At 43.7% G+C, this 20,614-nt stretch overlaps 1 protein-coding gene across 2 annotated transcripts in view; it reads left to right on the top strand.

Moving 5' to 3' along the window:
• The first annotated feature begins 5,524 nt into the window (after positions 1-5,524).
• Positions 5,525-20,614, top strand: part of gfod1 (glucose-fructose oxidoreductase domain containing 1) — a 36,207-nt gene continuing 21,117 nt past the window's right edge. Inside the window, exon 1 of one of the 2 annotated variants that reach the window (XM_040127162.1) lies at positions 5,525-5,777. In XM_040127162.1, the coding sequence (XP_039983096.1) occupies positions 5,525-5,777 (253 nt within the window). Of the gene's footprint in view, positions 5,778-5,928; positions 5,970-20,614 lie in introns of those variants that run through there. The other variant, XM_040127163.1, reaches the window with a different exon arrangement.

Here is a 20,614-nt window from a genome sequence, read left to right as displayed (position 1 = left end):
ATAGCTCTCATTCTAGGCCGTCAGTGCCTCGTGGCCTTGTGGTCTCTGCTCCCCATCAATTCTGAGGGGATGTCCACACTTTATATCACATTGCAGTGATGGCAAGACATTTTGCTCTATTGTATGCCTCTGTGGCCAAAGCGTCACGCATTCCGGTATGTTTCCTGTAAAGAAAAGAGTAGTGACTGCATATTGCAGGTATTTATTAAACGAATAGCTTGGCATTTCTTTATTGGAGATGTTTAGATGAGAAGTCCGATACCGCTCTCTCGTCTGTACGGTAAATACGAAGCTAGAGCTAACAGGTGATTAGCTTAGCCTAGCATAAGGACTGGACACAGGGACACGGCGGTATATGTGTGGGGTCTTGTTGTCGCTGCGAGGTCGCCGGGCAGAAAGGGCCAGGAAATACTTAGCTGCCGAAAAAAAAAAAAAAAACAGTACGGCAACTTCTAGTTTTTATACTTAAGTTTTTGTACATATCAAGCAAACAAGATAATTAGTGAGCTTAAGTGGTGCTTGTAGGAAGATGTGTTTACCTTCAGACTGAGCCAGGCTAGCTGTTTCCTGTATTTCTGCTAAGCTAATTGTTTTGTTTTTGCCGTACAGACGAGAGCTGGATGAAGATTCTCGCCTGAATCTTGGCCAGCAGGCAATTAATCATATTTACCAACTATTCCTTTAATCTTGTCTCTCGGGCACATTTGAAGCCTGGTTGGCAGCCGGTTTTGGTATCTTACTCAGTGGTGTTGTTTTACCAGTTTCCATACTTGGCTCATTTATTTTTATACTAGTTACCACCTGCTTGGACTTACTGAAAATAATGCATGTTTGTGTGTGTGTGTTCTTTCCGTACATACTGTAAAAGGGCCTGAAAGCTCAGAACCACCACTTTACCGATTATTTTGCAGTATGATAAGCTGCTGAGACCAAGGTACCAACCAGGCAAAGACGGCAACAACCCCGGGCCTCCAGACCTTCTGGGGCCCTGAGATGTGGCTCTTGCATTTTTAACGTAATCACGAGGCACCATTCTTGGAAAGTCTCGTCTTTCAGTAGCTCAGTTGGTATTAAACTTACATGCAGCGTATTTCTAAACAAATTTGAGTTTAAACAACTATGCAAGGCAACTGATTTGCAGGGAACCCAGGGAAGGGTAGTACTCCAGTGACAATGTTTGGTCCTGGTGGGCTCCGGGCAAAATAGGGCCCATAGCTCATTTTTGCCCTGGGACTCCCCAACAGATGAATCCAGCCCTGATCGTTGGATAACTTCTTTGAAAAAGGTTCGCGTAAATTGTTTAGACTGACTCGCAGATTTTTAAGATTTATAAAATCTACCTGTAACTGCTCTTTTGCCTCACTCCAACTTGTGGCAAACCTTATTGCCAGAGTTAGATTAGACTGTTAATACAGCTGCAGACATACAGTAGAGGTTTCTGTTTTTCTGAAATTTTTCTCATCTCTGCTGCTTTCATGTGAGATGCTGCAGCTGTACCCTTTCATGTCTCTAAAAATGAATCACATGAAACCGTTTCTGAAGGGGAAAAACACTTCTTCATTGCTCATAACTTAGACATGCAACAGATGATGAAAAGTCACAGGGAGGGCTTCCTGTGAGTGGGTGGCCTTTCAGAAAAGGTTGGGAAACTGCCGTTGAGCCTCACAGTAAACACTAGAGGCTTGCGGAGACTACAAATCTTTCAGAAAGGCAATTAGCAAAGGTGCATTGCTTGTGTTCTGAACAGAGATTAAAGTACTGGACTGGTAGCCACGCTGATGGGACAACACTCATCCACTAGAGGGCAGCCTTCTTGCTGCAGCTTGATGGCAGCCAGTGATAGAGAGATTATCTCTGAGCCAAATCAGGCGTGTCCACATTTTTGTATCAGATGACTTTCCAGAGATACAGTTCCAAACGCATGATGGCACAGTGTCGTGATTCCTGGCCTGTCTTAGTCCACCCGCATCGTGGCCCCCGCTCCTGCCCGGGGGCTGCCGGGCCATCATCCGGCCCCTCTGCCGTGGGAGTTGTCAGCCTCCCCTCTGCCCCATCTGCACCTCCCCTGCTATCTAGCTGGACAATCAGCTTCCCGGCACTGACGGGCCTGACCCTGACTAGTCACATGGTGCCTGTCTCACACAAACAAACCACACCAACATCTGATTCAATTAGAGCGTGACCATGACAGAGGAAAAGAGGGCGAGCATACCAGAGACAGTGTAGGAACACGGTGCTGACAAAAAAGTATAGTTCATCCTAGCGCAGCTGTAAGAGACATTGCTATCAGCCTCCGTGGCCATGCATTCATTATCCGTGGTGCAGAGAAAAGTATTGCCTTTTTTTTAGAAGCTAAAAGTTTCCGCCAAGTTTTCGTCGCTGCAACTTCAGGAGGAAATGTGTAGCTGATTGCAACAACACCCTGAACATGAAACCCTGTTACCCAATAATCCAGTGTTCGAAAAGGCGGCTCAGCGGCTGGTCTCTTTGACTTCAGCAAGAAACCACTTTTTTTTTTTTTTTAAATTCAGTTTACGTTCAACTTTCCTATCCAACATCCTTGAGCTCTGGCCCCTTGAATGGCCTATGACTTTTTTATGGCCCGTGGTTGCTCTTCACCACGTTCTCTGCTCAGTCTGCCAGTCCAAAGTTGGGTCTGTCTCTCTCTCCTGTTTGCTCTGTACGTTGTTGACCAAACAGATAGGAGAGTCCTGATGTCGACGGCGTGGCCCGAGTCGAAACGCTGGAAAAGCTCTGAAGGGCACAAAGAAATCTCGTTGACTTCTCACTACCGCTGCGGACAAAAATAACTGTCAAGTGATGTACGCACTCAAGCGTAATATTGTTAGGTTTAGATTTGGGCCACCAAAGACGACCGACTGCATCTATCATGCCTTTTGCAGGTTTTGTAGCAACTCACAAACAAAACAGTGACATCCGTGCAACTCCAAGATAACAAAACATTTTGACAGACTAAGAGTCTAGAGCCATGCTGGAAATACTAAAATATTGCACTGCGTAAGTGAAAACTTTGACCTGCTGGTGGCACCAGAGGAAAGGCCATGGGAGCACCAGGTGACCGCGAAGGCTCAAACTAAATTTCGTGTAATGGCCGGAAAACCAAAGGTGTGTGTCACGCATTCTGAGCATAAGGCATGTCGAACATGCGGATCTGAAACTGTGCTGGCTGTTTAAATGAGGGCACAGAAAATAAAGAAGGGTGAGCGGCCACGATATCATCAGGGTTTTCAGCCCTACTGGGTGCAGCCAGCACCCCTCGCGAGGCACTGCAGGTCACTGTCCAGGCGATTTTCCAAACGCCGGAATAAAGATGATCTCAAAAAAAAAAAAAAAAAAAAATCTTTAAGGTTAAGTTCACAACAGCACACATTCTTCGGTTCGAGCCACAGCAGCTCTAATCGACCGCAAAACGCAGCCAGAGTCACTTCGGGTGGCAGGTTCGGCAAATGCAGACGTTCTAACGCTTATTATTGAACGTATTCATGGATTTAAACGATTCTACTGCAGAGTCAGTAGCTACCAAGTCAACTGCCGTGTTACAATCCTTGGCGAGGCCGCAGCGTACGAGGTGTCTAATCCGTTCAACCCAGAGGAAGATGATGCATGGAGGAGCGCGGCGCCCGGGACTCAAGTCCCCTTCTCACCTCAAAGGTTGAGCGAAGAAGCCCGGCCCTGTCGTAGCTCCAACGCCGTCGTCTTCCCCGCTGACAGCGCCCGCCGCCGTGTTGCCGCCTTACGTGGCTCTGTGGAGGGTAGAGACTGCAGCGCGCCGCGGGGGGTGGGGGGGGGTCACCTGTGGGCCGAAGGGGCAACATCCGGCAGCTCGAAACGGAGGATTACAGCCAGTAGATTAAAACACAGTAACACTGAAGTTTCCCCGACGAAGAAGTTCGCAGAAAATCGGTGTCATTGGTTTTGTTTTGCTTTTGTTTTTCCCTTTGACTTCTGGAACCGCTGTTGACCACAAACAGCCGCTTTGAAACAAATGGCTCCAATGTACGTAGCACATGAATGATGAGGTAAAGATAAGGGTCAAGGTCACGGTCGTCACTTCCGTCGTTGACCTGAACCCGCGACACGAGCTCGGGTTTCGTGTTTCGTTTATTTTAATTTAATTTAGTTTAATTTTAGAACAACCCCGCCACACAGAGCAGCTCCATCGGCGCAGGGCGCCAGCCTCCCCCTCTCGGTGGGCCGAGCTGCTTAATTCCGTCCAGGGGCTGAAGGGTTAAAGTGGGGAGGAGAGCGCGGTGCGAGCTGCGTCAAGCCACAGCGAGAGAGGCAGAAAGGGACCGGAAATTGCCCAAGGTCTCCCTCAAAAGTGTATTACATGTTGTACTACTACTACTACCACCACTTCCACCACTTGTACTTCTACGACTGCTACTATTACTGGCCTACTGCTAATAATAACAATAATAATAATAATATTGATAATAGATCGATAGACTTTTTGTCCAAGAGGGAAATTTGTTGTGGTGCCCACACAGCAACATACTGAATTATACACACAATACGTGAAATATACATGTGGTCACATCCACACATATACATCCTTTTCCTTTTTAAAGTCCTGTATCTAGGCCAGAGGGCGGAATTTATTTACTTGTCATTTATTTTATTTCAGAATATATTCAAAACAGTACTATATGTTACATGTACCTGTATTTTTGACTTACCTATAATTCTTTTTTTTTTTTTTTTTTTTTTTTACTTGTGAGATTCTATGAGACGCCATAAATAAATGTAACATCGGTGAGATACTGGCGCCGAAGTTACTTCAAGCTCTGCACTTTACTCGTCGTAGACATAGCCAAGCAAAAATGCGGTAAGGCTCTTACTTTGAAACCCCCCTACCAGCGGCGCTTCCTGTGGCGCTGTCTAACTTGACGGCGCAGGTCCGAGCAGCAACATCAATAGCCGCCTTCAGCGTAACATCGCTGCACCCGCTGCGGGATCCTCCGGGGAGGCGGACAGAAGGTGACGGCGGTGTTTCTTTCAGCCTCCCGTCAGATGAGGCTCATTTTCTGGGTCCCGTTTATTCTAGCCGGCTTCATCTGAAGGGAGGGTCCTGCTGGAAAAGCAGTAGCGACCCGTGGAGGGAGGCGCGGGGACATGCCCTTCACAGCTTGGCGCAGTCAGTGCGCTGACCGCTGTCAGACGTGAACGAGGTAAAGACCGGAATGGTGCATGTACATTTCTTTTTTTAACGCTGAGGGAGCCTGGCTGCCTTTTCCATCTGTTTCTGGATAAAATTCCGGGGGGGGGGGGGGATAACAACAATACATGCCCGGTCGCCGAGCCGGAGCAACGGGAGAATGCAGCACAGCGGGTGTTTGGCTGCAGGTGGATGGCCAACCTGACGGTCCGAGGCGCCGCTTCCCTCCCGTTCAGCCGCCGCCGCCGCCGCCGTCGCTGCAGCAGCGGGTCTGGCTTCACCCGGAGCTCTGAAAACAAAGTGAAAACCACCAGGAAGAGCAAACCAGACGAATAAACCCGAGCCATGCTTCCAGGGGTCGGCGTGTTCGGCACCAGCCTGACCGCCAGGGTGATCATCCCGTTGCTGAAGAATGAGGGCTTCGCCGTCAAAGCGCTGTGGGGCCGGACGCAGGAGGAGGCGGAGGAGCTGGCAAAGGAGATGAACGTACCGTTTTACACCAACCGGATCGACGACGTGCTGCTGCATCAGGATGTGGATCTGGTCTGCATCAACCTGCCGCCGCCTCTGACGCGACAGATCGCGGTCAAAACGCTGGGTGAGTCCGCTGCTGCTGCTGCTGCTGGGCGGGATGGATGCTTCGTTCCTGGTTTAGTGGGGATTGATGCTGGGTGGAGAGCTGACAGACAGGCCACTGGGCAACTGATGCCTCCACATGCCAACTTTGCGGGGTTATTGTCCAGGAATGAAGCACACTTAGAATCCTGCGAGGACGGTCTTTAGTTCATAGGTAAGGCTGAGGATAGAGGCTGACTTATATCATAAACAGCATCATCTGTCTTTCTTGTCAACAGCCCTCTTTTACTGCCCAAAGCTTCCCTCTTGCCTGACTCATGTGAGGCTGACCTCAAGGTGGAATCCGGATTGCAACCGAGGTGCTCTTGAGCAGGGCTCTAGCCTTGGGTGTGGGACTGCGTGGAGTAGGAGAGGAGGTATATGATTCGGTGTAGGAGCACAGAATTTGAGGTTTGGCCCTTGTGACATTTAGTGACAGGATGCAGGAGGGATGTGATGTCCCTAGCATTTGTCTTGCATTACCATGGCACTTCCACCTTCCTGGTGGTGACGTACTGTTTAATAGAGACCTGATTGTCAAATCTTACAGTGATACTGGATGCGGGTAAAATCCGAGTATGGGGACTCCCCTAAAACAAAGCCCTCGGTCAAACACCCAACTTAACCCGTGTTTGTGAAACTGACAGATAAGAGGTCTGGGAGCAGAAAAAGAGAGGCACACAAAAAGAGGCTGTTCCAGTTTAAATCTGGAGCAATGCAGCTTATTTTGGAGCTCCCGTTTGGGAGCCGTGGAGCGGCTGGGAAAGAATGGTAGCAAGGACTTCTGAGCTCTACTCCGCACAGGCTTTATTTACCCCCACAGTTTGGCAGCAGAGCTCAGCTGGCAGTGTGCTCCGATAGGTCAGGTTTGTGACTGCAGAACAAATAGGTCCAAAGGTGCAAAACATCCACGCAGGAAATGGGTTTTATCTGGAAACACATATTTCATTTTAGCTACAAAACATTTGGCAGTGTGAGTACAGTGGGACTGTAACTAGATTAATATATTTGTTATTCTTGCAATTAATGGATTATTCGTCCATAAAATGTCAGAAAACGGTTCCACTTTCAAGGTAACATCTTCAAATTTTTTGTGTTGTTTGACCAACAGTCCAAAACCGGATTATTTTCAATTTACATTGATTTTAAAAAAAAACAGAGAAAAGCAGCAATTCATCACATGTGGGAAGCTGGAACCGGTGAGTTCGGCATTTTTCCTTGATAAACGCCTTATGACTATTAGATTCACATTGCACCTGCAACGTCTGTAGCGCTTAGCACTGGTCATTTTACTGAGATTTATCTTCCAAATTGTAAAAACTTAAAAAATTCCAAATATCTGCTGAATATTGAAAAAAAAACATCTCCCAACACTGGCCATTGACGGTGCACGGACCAGTACATGTTTTTACACTTTCTTAAAAATGTGTTTTGTGGCATTTTGTGAGTGGAGAGTAGAAAGATGAGTAAGGGGAGGAGAGAGCGATGTAGAACGACATCGAACGTTCCCAACTGGACTCGAACACCAGATGTTGTAATGCATCACGATCAGTACCTTAACCTCCCGGCAACCCACTTCATTCACTTTACAAAAAAGCTAAAACATTAACCTTTCTATAGTTTAAGAATCTGGTTATTGTTTAGGCTGTCGTTCTATCAGGATCAAATGTTACCATCTCTGTTAAAAGGGTCAAAACTCCAGCGACGGTTGTAGTATGAAAAATTACTCAATTCTCGTGTTTCTACTCGAAAGGCCACAAGCCAGAACATGCTGGTACGATGACGGCTTGTAGCCTCCATCAGGTAGGCTTTATACTACAGGTCTAGCCGGAGGTTTGACCCTTTTTCCCCTCCCCACGCAACTTGGAAAAGGGTGACGTGAACAATTTCTTGCGGTAAACCATGATTTTGTAGCTGTTCTGAGGCTTTGGTCATGGACCTTGGACCATGGAGTGTTTTCTTCATATGTTACTATACTACAGAGGCTATGATCCAAACAAATGAATATGTAAGTGACAGTGTGGTTCTAATGAGCAGGGCTGCCATGACTGTAGAAAGGATTCTCCTCTTGTCAGTCATCTTCACGTCATTCGTCACACTCGTGGGGAGCAGCAGGACTGCCTGCATTTGCACCAGCCATAAGTGTGTGTTTCGAGGTCAGAGACAGAGGAGGAGCTGTGTGAGTGTGAAATGCAGGGGGGGGCCCATATGGAACAGGTCTTGTGCCTGGACTCGGCCGACGTGGATTTCATAGGTTTTTTATTGCCAAGTTCCGTTTGATTTTAGCTGAATGTCATGATGTGTGACTTTTTGACACGGTGCGTATGGTGTTTTTTTTTTAAATTTGTTTGGATTGAAAAAATAGGCTAGTAAGGTTTGAATTAAAAGGGTCACACACATCCGCCGGCTATAACCTGACTTAAATGGGTGTATTAACTTTAAGTGTCCGTAAAGTGGCCCGCGACACCCAATGTAAAGAGCGATATTGCCACTGTGGCACCATGCATTCTCACACTGCTTCCTTATTTGCTTATTGGCTTCAGTAAATTCTGTGGAGTGGCAGTGGCCTGAGCTAACAAGGGGGACCGGCATGAAATACAATAGATTGTGTTTGTCTATACCATGACTATACTAATGTCAATATAAAGCTACTGTACATGCACAGGATAAATCACAGGCTACACTAACATGTGCACATGCAAACAAACACCGAATCCCTTTACTGCTGGTTAAGAAGTCAATTCTTTTTCCCCCCCCTTGTCTACATTCATGCACACAGCAATGTTTGTGACGTCCAAATGCAGCCATGTATTAAGGTTGCACAAGCCTGCTGATCCTGAACCAGATTCGCTGATCATGTCCCAGTGAACTTGACTCAACCTGCACACCGGCCGCCACAAACTTGTCAATGGCCATTATTCCTCTCTTTCCTCTCGGCTCATTTCCTCACAGCTTCATTGTGTGAGTTGCTGCACTTTCCTTCCCAACCGACAGCCAAGTCTGGGTCCAGTTCCTATTTGCATTCTGTTGGACGACAAACATAAAACACTGTTTGCAAATTCCGCTGAACTGGCGGTCGATAATTAGACCAAGTCATAATACGTGCTTTTGAGAGCGTGCTGTTTTGGAGTTCACTGACGTATCCGTCAGGCTAATTTATTGGCAGATAATCACTCAGTTGATTTATCAGTTAAATGAATTAACTGATAAATCAACCACCATAATGAATCACATGTTGATACGCTTTACATGGAAGCATTTTAAGAATCCAAGATACTGTAGAGCAGCCTGAGGGTGCATTGGAAAGGTGACTCAAGTAGCTCAAAAGTAAATTGGTATAAAATATATAGATCCATAAATTTACAATATGCTACAGTCAAGGGTGAGCGAAAACTAGTTAGTGCACAAGCAAATAAGTTTAAATAGATGGCTTAAGGTTGTGTGAAATGTCCAGCTTCCGCCGTGTATTTATTTTAAATGGAAGAATGATTAATTATTCGTATAAAAATTGGATGTTTTGGAGACACATGGTTTTCAAAGGATAGTGACAATGTCACATATTTTGTGTGAATGCCTTTGAGGAGACACTGACAAAGGAGTGTGTTTTTTTTTCAATTTCTGTGTCTGTCCCAAACCTCTTAGTTTCAGTGTAATACAGCCCAAACTCCAGGATATAGAAATAAGACACCTGCTGGTGGTGTTGTGAAATAAAATGTGTCTGTATTGCTATCAGCTTACCATTGAAATGATCCCTATTATGCGTCAGTATTACTGCCTCACCGTAACGCATGGCAGCTCTGGGAAAGTGTTACGCAGTCAGTGACTAGTCATTGACCAGAGCGACCTGCTGTGTGACACTGCAAAGCTGACTTCCTCTTCTGTCAGGTTGCGTGAGCTGATAGTAATGTGCCTTTGGCTGGCTTGTTACTTGCTCATGAACCAAGGTGATAAGAGCGGTCAGACCTCTTTAGCATACTGCACTTTAGTTTTAGAGACATTCGCCAGCAGTTTGTATCTCGTATTTGCTGTCTTTGTTTGTGTTGTAGCCCATATCGACTTTAAATAGAGCTCCCTGCAGGGTTAGGCTGAATATATTGACTGCCTTGATGCCAATGCTGTTTATACTTTTCAAGTGAAATACAACTGCCTCGCCTGATTTGAAATGTCCTTGTATTGTACTAGCAAGTAGGTAACAGCTAACCTCAAAAAATGATTGCACATTGTATTATTAAATCAAAATTAAGTGTTATTGGGCTTGTTTCCACCATATGATGCCTTTTACTTAACAAGCACCTCCGGATAGATTGGATGTTGTTGGATGCAGGGGCCGGGCCAGAGGGGTAGCCAGGGGTGGCACAGGCCCCCTTCTGGAATCTGGTTGGCCACCCGTGGTGCTCCGCTACCAGAGTCAGAAGGTGATAGTTAGTTGACTTGGGGTTTGGGTTCCTATCTAGAAAGGGTGGGGGGCCTTTTATATGTCTGTGTCTAGGGGCCCATTGTCTCATAATCTGTCCATGGTCGTGGGCTATTTGGAGTTACTAAATGCAGCCGCTTATTGATATTATTTCATATTAAAATATTTTAAGTTATTTATTTGGCATTAATTTATTACACCAAATAAACAATGCGGCTATTGATAATGTACTGTGTAAGTTGTAATGTGTATGTGTTATTGCCAAGAAACAGGGTTTTAAACTTGACACAGTCGTACTCATTTTACAAATGTGTCCCCCTTCTTTGAATTTTGCGCCCTGGTCTAAACCTGCCCCCGGTTGGATGAGTATGGATCTAGAGTTACGAGACAAATGGAAAAATACTGGTACAGATCAACGAAACTCTCCACATGTTGTTCAGGTTTTACCTGAGCAAGCCTGTTCGCTCAGTCCATCACACTTGGTCTCATTGCAGGAAACCAGTCGGTCTTGTCGAGCAGCATCTCTCCTTCCATATGGATTTCTTTTTTTTTCTCCTTTCTCTTTCTTACTACTATGGCATTCCTGAGGCGTCTGATGTCACTCAGGCTTTCTCAGTGTGCTGAGAGGCAGTGGCAGCAGAGGCAGCCTCACACAGAAAAACACTCATGTGATCCCGAAGCATTTCTCGGCCACTAGCCTGTGAAACTGTGATCTTTTAAACTACGGCAGACTGAGGCTTTTGTCTGTTTCTTCAGATCCATTCGAATACATTTGCATTTCCAATGTACTGCAGCCTGAGAAATTCAGACTGGCTGCTGTGAAGTACATTTTGGTATGGTAGATGGTAAGCTTCTCAGCGATAAAGTGTTGCAGTAGAATTAGTTATGATATATATTTTACCGTCTCTCAAAGCAGAATCTCGTTAATGTTTTCAGAGCTGGAGTTTCTTCTTGGGATATAAGGCTTGTGAAAATATAAACACGCTCATACGAAAAACAGAAAAATATGAAGAATAAGAAGGCTGGTGCCCCTGTTTATTTTTTTTTCATGTTGGTTTACAGTATTGTTCCAGTTTCCGGGAGTCATTCAAATGGCTGTGAAAAGGTGTCTCAGGTGTCACCATATAAAGACAAAAAACTGTATTCAGGTTCCGTGCTTGAGTAAGTGGATGAGAGTCAAGGACTTACGTCACGATACATAAAATATACTTAGAGAAAAAGGGTGAAAGTCAATTTGTGACATCGTAAACAGTGGCTTGATCACTTAATTAGTGAATTAATAAAAAAAAAAAAAAAACAAAAGAAACATTGCAACTCAATTGTGAGATGTGTCTGAAAGCTCTGGAAAAGGCTTTTAAGTTGATCTGTAGTTATTTATTCATTTTTTGTCAAGATACTGAAAAATATGTTACTCTTGCTGGATGTGTTTAAACTGTGCATTTGATCTATTAAATGTCAAAAAAATAGTGAAATTTGCTCTTTATAATTTCCTGCACCCCAACGTGAGGTCTTCGAATTCACATAAGACAAAGAACAGCAGAAAACCTTCACAATCAACTGAGAAGCTGGAGTAAGACAGTGTTTAGTGTTCTTTTCGTGAAATATACGAATCATTTCAACTTCATCTTTACTTACATCACATTCTAAGCTTGTGCGCTTGTTTTGGTAAGTTTTCATGTTACTGGGGCAGCAGGTTGTGTGCGTATGTCGGCCGGACGCTGAGAGGGAATCGGAGTGCTGAGCTGAGACTCAACACACGCACATGAGATTTCCACGTTCTGTCCATTTGTGCAGTTTTGTTTGCACCTTGGCTCGGTGAGACCCGTAGACTTCTGTGATGAGCAACGGACATGGGAGGGGAATCTTTTTATATGAGTTAACTGGACTTTGTGATTTTCGTGTGAAATCCCCCTTCCATAACTTATGAGATTGTGAAATGAAACAAATTCTGTTATTACAGGAAAATTGCTGTATAACGCAAACCACAAGGGAGTTGAAAAGGTCAAGCAGCACTGCACACTGCAGTAATGATTAATTATGACATGACTACTGAATACGAAACTGACTACATTTTAGTGTGTTTCCTGCATCAACATCATCACTCATAATGAGCTAATTTTGATTAGTAACATATCAGGTTGGTCTATCTATCTAGATCAGGTACGTACACACTCACGTACACACACACAGTGAAAGGTTCCCCCAAATCTTTTTGAAGTAGATCTGAAATGAATCTAATCTGATGCTGTGAAAGATGCTGCTCGCAGTGACGAACCCACGGAAAATTAGCTCCTGACTCTGCAGTTCCCCTCTGCAGTTGGAAGCGTTTTAGCATCTTTCAGCGCATTGTTTTGGTCTTGCGGGCTACAACTTTAATGCTCACTCTCGCCGCTCACATTGACCTTGTTTCCAGCCACAGCCAGCAGCTGTTTTCAGACAGAAAGCTCTGATAAACCATCTGGGTGATTCTGCCCGGCAGGATCAAACACCAATCAGAGAAAAGTGAGCAGCTGGCTGGTAAACATAGTGGAGCTTTTAGCAGCTAGTGATTCAGATATTTTTCTCAGGAGTTGGTAGAAATTAAAAAAGAGCTCAAAGGAGAGTGAATATTGGACATACACTCACCATGTAGCCAGAAACATGACCTCAAATGAATGCTCTGTATTTGCTGGATATATAAATGCACAAATATTTGCTAACACCTTTACCATAACAGCCTTATGAGGTCATTGTATGTCATAGGTTGTGTTTTCAGCTTGTTGAGCTGCCCCCAAATGGCAAATAAATAAATAAATAAATAAAATGAATCAATGCAAATTTAAAGCTAGACTACCTGGTTTTCTTACATTGCCTCAAAATAGCATTGTAAGAGAGAAAAGAGAAAATGGATTAAGATGTCAGATGCTATGAGGTTGATCAGCGGCTGGCTTTATCAGTAAGTTCACCTTGACAGGGCAGTTGTCATGGAAACTGGAAATTAGGTTGTGAAAGCCAATTGTTTACCTCCGCCCGCATGAAAACCTCCTGTGGTGAACTGTTACAGGACACCACATGACAAAGTCAAACCATGCAGACTGTAAAATGAATGATTTAGTAACTCCATAGGTGGGGATATACACCACGTATTAGTGATTTATTAAGGTTTTTCATTTGAATTGCCGCAGTGGTTCGACAGCACTCTGATTAGCTCCCAGACACCTGCTCTGAAGGGCCACCCAACGGCAAAGTGCTATTTATAACCTGACTGCAAAGGGCAAGCAGGCGTCATCATAAATACGTGCTCCCACCACTGATGCTGTTATGCAACGACATTTCCGAGTAGTGATGAACTCTTTGGCAGCGCCCTCAACTGTTATAAAGGGCTAGCGGACCCAAAATGTACGGTCTGTTTGATGATACTAGGTAGAGATTACAAAGTTATATTGTAATCAGCTGCTTTTTAACATCAGATATTCAGATATTGAGGGTTTTGTTTTTTTGATTTGAAATGTAATACTGAATACTTAATAAATAAGAGTTGAATTTTCCTCCCTTTTTCAATTGGAAAAGCTGAACTAAAATAAATGGCATAAAACCGTTTTTGGAATAATTTATGGAAACAGTGGCCAAGCATCAAGCCTCTGGGGAGGTCATTTCCTTTTTTAGCTTGAGCTGTCTACAGATGTTGATGCGAGATGTTTCTTCTTCCCCTTTTTCAAAAAACCCATATAGTGTTGGTTATGTACCGTTAGCAACTAAACCATCCTTCAACTCCCACACACTCACTGTTGCGTATATCTCACATTATAGAATACAACTGTCTGTGTTTCATTGGCCCAACTGTTGTGATGGCAAAAGTTTGATGAGATTCAGGCAGAAACAGCTTGGCTTGCCTGCCGTTTTCCTCACTACTTCATTTGAATTCATTCATCTGGCGGATTAGGGCCTTTGGGTTCAGCTGTGTTTCAGAGCGGGCTTGGTTCAAGCACATCAACAACCTTCAGATGGCATCAGCCCGGAGAATGCCTCAGATAGAGAGGTCTGCTGCCATTCCCAGGCTTTCTACCTCAGTGTCTGCTTGTTCTTTTTCACCACAAGTTTCCCAGTGGTTCACGTTCATGTTCTCCTGGCCGTCCATTGACATGCTAATGACGGCCTGGGAGCGTGTGTGTCCGTGAATGAGCGTGCAAGAGAGTGGAAGGGACGGAAAGATGCTGAAGACTAGTGAGGAAGAATAGCAGAGAGAAAGCTTGTCTTCCTGTGAAATTGCCTTTGTGTGTGATGAATGGCTGGACGGGGAAGGCTCTCTCAGCTGGCCGCCATGCTGCGCTGACAAGTGTGCATTCCTGAGGAAAACAGGGAAGTACAAGTCCTCCTCATCCCTAGCCCCTTAAAGTACCGTCTTTCTTCTGTGTGGACTCATAAGTAGCTGTCTTGTGGCAGCGAAGGCTTTGGATGAGGAATCACATTGTGTTATTAGATTCAGGGGCAAGAGAGGAGGCAAGCTTCGATTATGGAATTATTTCTAATCAATTTAAAGGATGGGATTGGAAGCAGGCTTTCAATAAGTATATATGTGTATGTATACACACACGCACATATATATGTATGCACATATACGGTATGAGTCAAATTGCATTTAAGAAAAACAGAAAGCAAAACATACCTTACAGATGAATAATTAAAATGGTTTAAAACAAATAGATAAAAAAAATACTGGTGTAAAATTTCTCCATAAACGGTCCCGACATAATTTCAGAGCCTTTGGATTTTCCCTCAATTTCCAATAATCATTTTTCCAAAGTCCTTTTAGCCCCCGACTAAGGAATTCACATTCAATGCACTGGTCTGGGATGTTTGGATTGGACTTGTGCAACTTAAATTGAGTAACATAGGTTCTCATTCACTGCACTTTAAACGTTTGACCCTGGTATTAAAAGTTAAAACTTGTGACTTTAAAGAAATATGTTTCCACTCTGCCTGTGCTGTTTCTTCTCCAATATCATTATTCCAGGCTGGTCCTCTACTTCCTGCCGAGTGCTGTGGGTATGAAAGAAGCGATGAATATAGGACAGATATTTGGTGATTGACAGAAAAATGGTCCTTTGTTGTTTTTTCCACAGGGGAGAGAGAGGGTTTGGCTCAAGAATTAAGATGTGTTTTAGCAAAAAAAAATTCCTTATTTGTGGTTGGGAATTTTGTATTTTGTATTTTTGTTTGAATTCCTGAAATTTGAAGAGCATGTCACTGTTCTGTAGATCAGTCATTTTAGAAAACCTCCTTTCAGCCCATTTTTTTAAAATCCAGGGTCAGAAGTGCCAGGTTTAAAGTAGCCATTTCCCCAAACTGGTGAGAATGGCGACAGTGGTGGCGTGACTCCTAAAACCTTTGTACTTTAATCCAATCTCGATAGTGTTTGTTACCAAGTGGTTTTGTGTACCTTTTTTATTTTTGAAAAGTTGTTTGGTGTAAAAATGCATATATAAAGGCAGAGTGGATTTAGTATTCTGTTTAATTATCACCCAGGGAATTAGACTGGAGTCTTGATGAGGATTTTATTTCTATTCTTTGAGTTGAGTGGAGAAACGGAGGGCATGCTTTAAGCCATTAACTGCTTTGTGTCGTTGGGTTATGGGTTATCAATATGACGTAGAGGGCTTTTACTGAGTTGGGGTTTGTTTTAATTTTTTTTTTTGCATTTTTGCCTTTACATTGATAGTGGACATTTGAGAGGAGACAGGTCCCCGGCCGGACATGGACCAGGAGTACTACGATTACACGGTTGGTGTCTTAAACCCCTGGGTCAACAGGGTGTCCTAAGATGTGGAGCGCTCTAAGTAAGCAGTCATTTTGAAACCTCCACCACTTCCGAACCACTTGACAGAAACAGAGCTCTTAACTGGCGCTTATCTGGCAGTGATGCCTGTGTCATTTTACACATTTAGGGCTGGTCAAAATGGTTGAAATGATCAATAGGGATATTTCCTGGTATCAGGAAAACGGTGACAAATGAACAGGAAGGTCTATCTTAAAGTGTTTTGGTGAGGTGTTTGACCACCAAGAGCCTCTAGAGCAGCTTCGGTGCTATTTGGCACAGATTCTCCAAGTGTATGGAACTGTGCAACCCTGTCAACTGGCACAGAATCTTGGATGACAGTCACAAAACCACCAGCAAGTCATATATATATATTTTTTTTAACCTTCTCTCGCCTAATAATTCTACCACATGTCCTGTGATGTTGAGGAATAGCACTGCTCCGCCACACACAATTGTAAACAAACACAACTGTCATGTTTTGTGTTTGTTTTTTCTCATCCTATGGTCAGGAGCCTTATACCGGATCAATCACTCTTACACTTTTGGGTGCTGTGTACACACATATAGTTACGTATACTCTGTGTATGCTGTATGCTATGGATAAGGGAAGCACCGGCATTTGCCATGTTTTTACACTCATTTATTCAGTCTTTTCTGTTCATTTGTCACCCCTGCTCCGTATATAATCGTATGACAAAATCCCATATGAATTAATCAAACTGTTATGTATTTCATGGGACCAAACCTTTGGTATGTGTAAAACAGGAGTGTATAATCAGTTGAAGTCTACAGGGAAAACACGGCACGATGCGGCTGAAAATTGATAAATAACAATACTCAGTTAATGCTCAGGCCTACCGGCACTAATAAATAATTGATGTAGTATTTTATGGGTGATTTATTGCTTATAATGAGCTAAAACAAACTTTTTAGTTGAATGTTTTGTTGCTGTAGTAGTCTTTGTTTTGGTCAACCCTAATGCTGTTTTTCATCAGTGCAGCTACTATACCATGTTATGACATGCAGCTGTATTAACTTGTGTGAGTAATGCTTTTCCACCTGAAATACCTCACTGATGAGACTCCTAAAACACACCCACTTACTGTTTCTCTCTATGTGTGTGTGTGTTTGTGTGTGTGTGTGTGTGTGTGTGTGTGGCTGAGTCTACTCACTGTGGCATGTCAAAACAGAGATACCTGCTCTATCAGCTTTTGGACTCATCTTGGAAAAAACGCGTGTCTACCAGCATTTGCTGCATTTTCCTCCTCCGCCACACTCCTGATCATTCTGTATGACGTGTTGCTGACTGCTGCACTGTGCCATGAACTTGATCCGGCGCTTTATGTTTTTTGTCCCCAGCGTATCCTGTGTATTCCCGCAGTGAGGCTCTTCCAGTATAGGATGGCTCAGATTTCCTTTATGTGTCAGTGTTCAGGAATAGGCCTGTCTGTGTTTCTTAATTGGTCATTAGGGAGCGAGGACAAGGGGCAGCTGCACATATTAGAGCGGTGGAGGCAGCAGTACAGTCAGTCAGGGCCTCTGATCCAGCGAACTTGGTCCTCTGGGACTCACACTTTTAGTACAGCATGTTTTAGGCTTAATTTTAAGGTTTTTCGCGCTTTTTCAGGCTCGACTCGGATAGTAAGAAAGATGGAAATTTAGCATTCATTAAAAAACTCTCAAACTGCAGAGAAAAGTGTTATGCAGCTTTATAGTCAAATAGCTGCAACAGGAAGTGATATTTTGGTACACCGCAGTGAAGTGTCTCTCGCTTCCTGCTGTGCATGTGTGTGTGCCCGTGTGACATTGAAGATTCTTCTCGATCACTTCCTGCTAACAACGGGCAGAAATGTAATCTTTCAGCATTATCGTTCTCTCTCAGCTTCATGTGCAACAGAAATGGAACGTAATCTCCCGTCAAAGATGGACGGATGGAAAGCTGGATGAACGCTGAGCAGGTCTTGTGCCCCAAAGAAAGATACACCCACCCTTCTCTACTGTATCTTCCCATTTTTAAAACATCATCTCAGTTTGAGGTTCATGTTACTGAGTGATTCGTATCTCTTTCCATCCTTCTAATTTTTCCACAAAGAACGTCCGGCTTGTTCTCATGCGTGACTTAGTCATAGCACAGGGCTAAATATGTATTCCTGCAGTCTTCCATTGACTCAACTAGCCACGCAGATATTATCAGCAATATAAAAATCAGAGAAAATGTGTGCTGCAACTATTTCTTGGCTAAACGACGCCCAGGCGCGGTAACGGTGCACAGCTTCTCGAAGTGTTGTGGTCGCTGTGAGGTACCCTTGTCCCTGAACAGAGATCTGTTAAAACCTGTTCCCACCAAAAAGTATCCGGCATCCCTGGAGACATGGCGCTGGATTACTGGGCGGATGGCTAAACTGTGTTTCATCAAGAAGTAGTTCCAGCAACTCCCGCTAAAACCACAACTTAACCTTTTTATTTCTTATGTCGTTATTATTTGAGTTTGAGTTCGAATTAAACACAAAAAATACAAGACGTGAGTTGGTCAGCTTCAGAAGTGTTCATAGGTGTAGCTCTGAGCTTTAGAGTCCGGCTACCTGTTTTCCCCCTGTTTCCAGCCCACATGCTCAACTATATTTACCACGTTCAGCCCTCAGCTCTGTACTGAACCCACAGATATGAGATCGATATCAGTCTTCCTCTCTCACTTTTCGAAAGAAAGTGACTAGGCATATTCCCCAAATTGCTGCACTATTTCTATTAACAGTCGGTCAGTAAGCCAGCCAACTATTCCTGGCAGGGATCTGCGGTCCTCTGTCGCAGTATGATAATGAGCAGCCAGATCAGATCAACATGGAAAGATGCAAAGAGGGGATTTTTGCATATAGTAGCAGACAAGGTTTACTGTATCTGCTCAGCTATTCAAATCCACACAGGCCACTACAACCCCAGGGGATTTCTCGCGTACGCTTCAGTGACGGCTACATACGACATGACACCTGGATCTGTGAGGAGACTTTGAGTTCATAATGAAGCAGGTCGGATTCTATCTGACAATCTTTTCTGAGTATTATTTCTACCAACTGTAGAATGTCACACTTTCTTGCAGAGAAAAAAAACCCTGACACTGACTGTACACTGCCTAACTAGGGTGTAGCTCTTTTTCCCTCTTGTATTTGATTGTTTGTTGTCTGCGCAGTCATTGCAGAAGTGCTTTGCATTTTTCACCTTGTTTATCTCACACCCCAGAAGAGCCGCACATACATGAATCATTGTATCGGCGCCCTGTCTGCTGTAACCAAGCCAAAGTGAGCTATGTCCTGCAAAGCAGCCAGGAACCAGCTGGCCAATTGTGGCAGGAACAAATGGCCAGGAAAAAAAAAAAAAAAAAGGTATGATAGGCAGTATTTCAACTTGTCGTGCTGTCTAAAAGGGCAGGAATGTGTCAACAGTTGGCGGAGGTCATCTCAGTTGATTTATGTCACATCATTGTTGATCACCGTCTCATGTTAGTGATTCAGATCATCGGACTGCTGGCCCTTCAGACTTTTATGGGTCATATCTCAGTGGTCACATTGTAATCGGGCGGTGTTTCCAGCAAAGATTTATTATAGAGACAGGAAAATCTATTTTCCCTTGGCTATGATATCAGTGGCCCCAAAGAAATTTCACATTTCAGGTGATATCTTGTCAGAGGGACAAGATATTGAAATTGTGGAACTGTGTCTTTTGTAAAACGACCAGGAGCCACTTGCACAAGCTCTTTGTACCTATGTTCAAATTTCGCTTGATTATAATGTTAAGACTAAGACCAGGTACCAGTTCTAATGTTGTGGCTGACTGGTGTATTTAATAACGTCCAGTAACTGCCAGGTGTAAGAGTCACAAAGCTAACAGAGCCAGCTGCTTATATATGACCTGTTTAGATTAACGAGTAAAAGAGGTGATGTTAATACGAAATGTAGTCACAATATATGACTTGACATTTGATCAAAATGTGTAATAATGATGAGAGGTTTTTAATTCCATTTGATGAAAACAGCAAAATACCTCAAATTATTCGCTTTCTCATGCTATGCTAAAACGTCAGACTACATGACTGAGCTAAGCAGTGTCAGTTAGATTAGCATAAGCTCCTCAACTGTATTAATACAACTAACTCTGAGACAATCATATATCTCCATGTATGCAGATATAGATAAAACAAAGTAATAGCTAGATTTACAAAGGATTAGCTGCTGGTTCTAACGTAAGGGCTTACGTTTAGTTGTAGTAGACAACGGCTGTGCTGTGATTTTGACCATATTTACTTGTAAAATGATCACTCAGACATTCCGTCAGTGTTGTTAACTTACCGTACATGATCAAATAGTTTCTGATGGGACAAAAACTTTACACATTTCTAAAGTTTTAACGATTCTGCTTTAGAAAGTCACCAGTTTGAAAGTAATTTAAAATGGACTTTACACACAGAAAGTAATTGCTTTTATGAATAGCTGGTGCAACCCAATCCAGCGGTCTTCAGTATGCGGGCTTTCCTCCGCCATACTGATTTTTATCATTAAACATCCTGTCACCAAACTCAATCTGTCCTCCATTTACCCTCAATCTTCTCCCTTTCTTC

The sequence above is a fragment of the Xiphias gladius genome, chromosome 5 (assembly GCF_016859285.1).
Source record: "Xiphias gladius isolate SHS-SW01 ecotype Sanya breed wild chromosome 5, ASM1685928v1, whole genome shotgun sequence".
Taxonomy (NCBI): domain Eukaryota; kingdom Metazoa; phylum Chordata; class Actinopteri; order Istiophoriformes; family Xiphiidae; genus Xiphias; species Xiphias gladius.
Note: the sequence above shows the minus strand (reverse complement) of the source record. Positions and strands in the feature narration are given on the sequence as shown.